Source organism: Hydra vulgaris, chromosome 12 (assembly GCF_038396675.1).
Source record: "Hydra vulgaris chromosome 12, alternate assembly HydraT2T_AEP".
Lineage (NCBI taxonomy): Eukaryota > Metazoa > Cnidaria > Hydrozoa > Anthoathecata > Hydridae > Hydra > Hydra vulgaris.
Window position 1 is genome coordinate 77,527,501 of NC_088931.1, and position 5,855 is coordinate 77,533,355.

Sequence of the window (5,855 nt, forward strand, 5' to 3'; positions counted from 1 at the left end):
TATGCAGGGATGAGAAATTACTCTTGTAATCTTTGTTACTTTCCTGATTCTCTTCCGATGGAACTTCACCTGAAGAAAAAAAAGATAACTTTTTAATCATTTTCACAATTTAAAAACATATAAATTGCTATAGCAATTTATATGTTAAAAACTAATGTCTATTATAAATTGCTATAGCAATTTATAATAGACATTAGTTTAAAATGGTCAGTTTAACAGTCAACATCTAATCAACTACCAGCACTTGATAAAATTACTTACAAAAATCAATACTACGTGTTATATTTACTGAGTAATATTGTCAAAAACTATGCAACTTTGTTTAAAATTAAAACAAACTTCATTTATTAAAAATAAAAAAATTAAAAATTACTTTCATTGTTTTCCTCCTCAGTTGAATCACATATTCCAGTCACCTCATCAAAAATAGAAAATACATTTTCATAAAAGTAATTTTCGCCAATTGCAACATTTTCTTTATCTGCTGAAGTTTCAAACTGTGTTAAATTATTGCCAGTTTCTCCTAAAACAAATATGTAAAAAATAAAATAATTCAAACTTGTTCATTTAAAATAGAATTAGATTTTTCCGTAAAAAGTATGGAAATCTTCAAAAACAAGCTTGATAAACATATGGATATTATGAAACTCTGATCTCTATGATTATTATGAAACTGTAATTAGCATGTGCTCATAATAGATTCAACATGGCGTTGAATCTCAAGGAGCATAAATAAATAAATAAAAATAAATATATATATATAGTCTTTTAATATAGATCACAACTGAAAAGATTTCCTTTATATGATTATCAAGATTAACAATATTCTGCATATTTGGATTGTATTACCTTTCAATCTCGATATAAAAGTATCCATTTCATTTTCACGTTTTCTTCTTTCATTTCGTGAAGCCATAATAAAGCAAATAATTTAAAAACTGAAAAAATTGTTATTGTTATCATAATATATGAAAAATTATTAGGATTATTTAAACTCGTTAATAGATATAATGAAACTGTATTCATATTATAGCTACAAATATTTGACTTGATTTTGATCACTTATAAGCGAATTCATTACCGAAGAAGTTTTGGAAAACCATGCTTTTACAATAGCAATTTTACAGAATTATTCCGTAAAATATTATTTTTTCCGAATTTTAAAATTAGCCCTTAAGATACCCTTAACCTTTAAGGGACCCTTAAGGGTCCCTTAAATCATTTTAAGGCGGGTATATATATATATATATACAATCATCATATATATTCCATAATGCCTGAAATATTGTATTTATAGACATACATGCATGTATATGAATATTTGAATGAATAAAGATAAATGTTTTTCATTTATATACAAAAGCGAGTATTTATAAAATATAACAACATTTAATTAAAAACACAACCTTATCCCAATCTACATCATCAGTCGATGGTGTAGGTTTGTAAACAAAATTGTTTCCGCAAACGTTTATTCTCGTATCTGCTTTTTCAAAAAATTTACATATTTTTAAAACCTTTTGAGTATTTAAAATCAAAACTTTTTTAATTTACTGCATTTTTAATTAAGTTAGAACTTTTGGGAAAAATTCAAAAATTTATTATTGAATTTTTCGTGTTCAGGAACAAAAAAATCTTGAATAAATGTCTTGGTAAAATGCAGGTTTAAATAACTAAATGATATTTGCAGTATGAGTTTGTTGATAATATATGAGTTTGTTGGATAATATGAGTTGCTAAAGATATGAGTTAAATATATTGTTGAATATGAGTTTGCTGGATAAATTTCACGGGGAATAAAATCCAATTCAAATTATCGGGAACTTCTAATAGTTCTCACCATAATTCCCAAACTATGTTGTGCAAATATTGTGTATTATCAAAATTTAATATAAACACATTCACATAACTAAAGTGAAATCGAATAACCTGGAGCTTTCTAAAATGGCATCGTTTGGCTTCAAAATTTGCACTAAAATTCCTAAAGGTGCGCTATCCAGTTATTATAGTGATAAGTGATTTGTGCAATTATAATCAATTCCTGCCTATAATTTATTATTGACTAGCAGTAACTAATTACAATAATGAATCAATATTACTTAAGTTACCCGTAATACGGGTTAATAGTGAATTAATTAAATTAGTATAGTCAGCAGGGATTATTCTGATTCAACATTTAAAGGTTTAATTTTAATTTAAAATAATAACAATTTAATTTATCTGAAATATATAATAGAGTATAAAATTATAATATTTAGTGCTTGCTTATAGTACTATCTTGGCTTTTATTTAGCGTAAAAAAACTCTATAACATCAGTTTTAAAGTTACTTTTTAAAATCAGTTATGATAGTAGACACCACGATAAGATAAGCTAAACAGCCTGTTAAACCTAAAAAAAATCGTTCGCATGTGTCAAAATATCTTATAAATAGCGAAATATTTATGACATACATAAGAAAAAGTACTAATAACTAAAATACCTACAAAATGGTTTTAATATAAACGTTTTATCAGTAAAACTCGCAGTTAGCGTGAAAAATAAAAATTAAAAGAATGCATTTGCACCAACTTACACAAAAAAAGTTTGCACAACGTACACAAAAAAAGTTTTTTATGATTAAAACTTTACTAACCTGTTGCTATAAATAACAGAGGGAATCCTTTCTTCAACTGAAAATGCTTTTCTTAGATTAGAAGACTTTTAAACTTAATTATATTTATCTCATGATTATATTTATCTCATGACTTCAAATAAAAATAAATCTTCAGAACATTAAATTAAAACAAAAAAAAAACAGTTAAAGAGACTCTTTTTAGATTAGACCTTATGATGATGAGTCTTTATTTAATGTTAGCTAATTAACTTTTTCTTTTGTTAGTTTTTGAGTTGTTTTACAATGATTTCAAAATTTCAATTAACTTCATATTTAGCAATTTTGATATATAAATAAAAAAGCTTTACTTCAGACCTCACTTTCTGTGGATACATTTTATTTAAAATTTATATTAGGTAATAAATACAAATAAAAATTATTTTATAAGTTGGTTCAAATCCACAGACGATACAAAAGATTTTGAAAACACAAATTTCAATACCAAAGACAGAGTTGTAATTTTGGCTTTGGTATTGAAATTTGCGTTTTCAAATTTCTTTCTTAAAAAAAGGAATGAAACTTTTGTAAAAAGAATTGGTGGTGATGACACAATCCAAAGAAGCAACACACCAAGCGATGTAAGAACTTTTATGGAAATAAAGAAATATATAAATATATTTTTTTGTTTATATATATATTTATATTTATATATAAATATATATTTAAATGTTTATATTTATATATATATATATATATATATATATATATATATATATATATATATATATATATATATATATATATATATATATATATATATATATATATATATATATATATATATATATATATATATATATATATATATATATATATATATATATATATATATAGGGGAACATGGGGCAAGATGACGAACGTTTTGTAAAGCACTTATATCTTAGTCAATAAGTGTTCCAATAAGTAAAACTTTATCAAGAAATGATTAAAAATTATCATGAGCTACTGATTATCAAAAAAACCTTATAAAAATTGAAAATAGTCTGGAAAAAACTCATTAAGCGATGTTACCTCAAATCGTCATCTTGCCCCGTATGCGGGGCAAGATGACGATATTAAGATAAGTTAATTCCATGATACCATTATTGTCTTAAATATCACGGTATCATAAGTTCTAGTTTATAAAATAAGTAATATAAATAGTGGTGTAATTTTTAAAAAAAATTAAGTTTATATATTTATATAGGGCTATGCCAAAAAACCTGCTAATCAGTTCATAGTAAATTCCAAAACAACAAAATAAAACAAATGTCAAACAAAATATTTTAATGCGCAATAAAACAATGTAATAATTGCTAAGCTACACAAGCATACAGTACAAGTAAATTTGCGTTCAACATATTGCCCACAAGTTAAATGACATCAATGTTCACAGGATTTACACATATCCCAGTCATCATCAAGCAATGGATCATTAGGATCACCATAGATAATTTCACAATACCGACATGAAACTTCTTCAGTTTTGTCAACTATTTTTGAAACTTGATTTTTGGATTTTTTTTTCGCTTTTTTTTTGGCTTTGTCATTTTTCTTTCTATCGTTAGTTACAGCTGTTTTTTTTAAGCTGGCCCTTATCTCTAACGGCTTACTTTATTTTTTTCTTCATCAATTTTTCTTTTTTCTCGAGTGCAGCTAATTGAACTGCAGCTTTAAAAGGGGAACTTGTTGCTACTTCTGCTCGCTTAAATTTTCGTTTACGGCTAGCACTATTTGTAACCCTACAAGCAATAAGATAAGGTTGAACGTTCTCAGGTGATACAGTTTTTGGCACATCGTTTAACTCTATTTGGGTTCTATCAACATTTGCATCTGCATTCGACTGAATGCATTTTGGTTCAGTGTTAAAAGTTGGCAATGATAAAGAGTTGTTGTTGTTAAATGATATGGTCAATGCTGATGTAACTGCATTAAGTTTCACCTTTGATGTTGACTGTTGCTGGCGATCTTCAACTACTGGAACAAAATATTACAGAAAAAATTATATAACATATGTCATAAAAATCATCATAAAATTATTTAGGTTAATTTTACGTTATTTCATATTCTATTATTTAGCATAGTTGTCCAATATTATAGATAAGCTGAAGTTATTAGCTTATTTAAATTATAAATTGTCACGTAAAGATTTGTAGATAAAAAAAAACAAAGACAAACATATTTTAACTTTTAGTTTTAAGAAACAAATAAAAAACCGAACTGTCTAAATATATATACTTATTCCTGATTGATTATTTGATATAATCTGATTTTTTGGTATTGGGCTATCACTGGTCAATGATGGTGCAAAGTCAGTTAAAGAAAAGATCTGCGGATTGAAGGGCCAGATTCCAGTTTCTTCAAATCCTTTTCTTGCAATGCCAGTTGTTGCTGATCGGTCATATGCATGTCTTACAAGTGCAGGAATCTTTGCTTCATTGATTGGTCTACCTGGGTGATTTACCATCCAGTTATCACAAGCTTGACTGTAGTAAGTTTTGAATGGTGAAAAGAAGGTAACATCCAGAGGTTACATTATATGGGTGGCATGTGGTGGCAATGTTAGCATTACAATTGAATGTTTTCTGCAGTATTCAATGGCTGAAAAACTTATGTGTGAGTTATGGTTATCCACAATTAACAGAACAGGTTAATTGTGGATAACCATAACTCAGCAATAGTTGGTTTTGTGTGATAAGCAAAGTGCTTTAAATAATCTACAAAAATTTCCTGCGTCATCCTACCAGAGTTATGGACAAAGCCAATTGAATCAAGTGGAGAATTGTCCAGAAAATCATGCCGCATTCTTTTTCGTGGAAAAATAAAAGCTGGAGGTATGTAAGTTCCAACAACATTCATGCTACAAACTATGGTTACGGTTTTTCCTCTTTCAGCAGATACAACTTTGCCCACTCTTTTAATGCCTTTAACTGAAAATACTTTTGGGATTTTTGTTGGTACAGTGGGTAACCCACTTTCATCAGCATTGAAGATTCTTGAAGGTACAAATTTATGCGTTCTCAAGAGATCTCGAAGTAAATCAAAAAATATTGCAGCCTGTGGGGAGTTAAAACCTTGAATTTTACCCAAAGACGTCATTTCAGGAGTTCGTAATGAAATATTGTTGTGGCGTTTCAAAAATCCACTTAATCATTCAAGACCAGCAATTTTTAATTCCCTGTTAAAATTATGTTGAACATTTTTATGTTCTGCAAATTCAA

The 5,855-nt window shown here is 27.1% G+C and overlaps 1 protein-coding gene across 1 annotated transcript in view; it reads right to left on the bottom strand.

Moving 5' to 3' along the window:
- The window catches only part of LOC136088369 (uncharacterized), a 2,828-nt gene extending 1,637 nt beyond the window's left edge, over positions 1-1,191 (bottom strand). Inside the window, exons 1-3 of the mRNA XM_065812074.1 lie at positions 850-1,191; positions 374-523; positions 1-69 (exon numbers count right to left, since the gene is read on the bottom strand). The exon at positions 1-69 is cut by the window's left edge and continues 1,637 nt beyond it. Coding sequence (XP_065668146.1) covers positions 1-69; positions 374-523; positions 850-916 — 286 coding nt within the window. The 5' untranslated portion in view covers positions 917-1,191. The remainder of the gene's footprint in view (positions 70-373; positions 524-849) is intronic.
- Between the last annotated feature and the right edge of the window lie 4,664 nt (positions 1,192-5,855).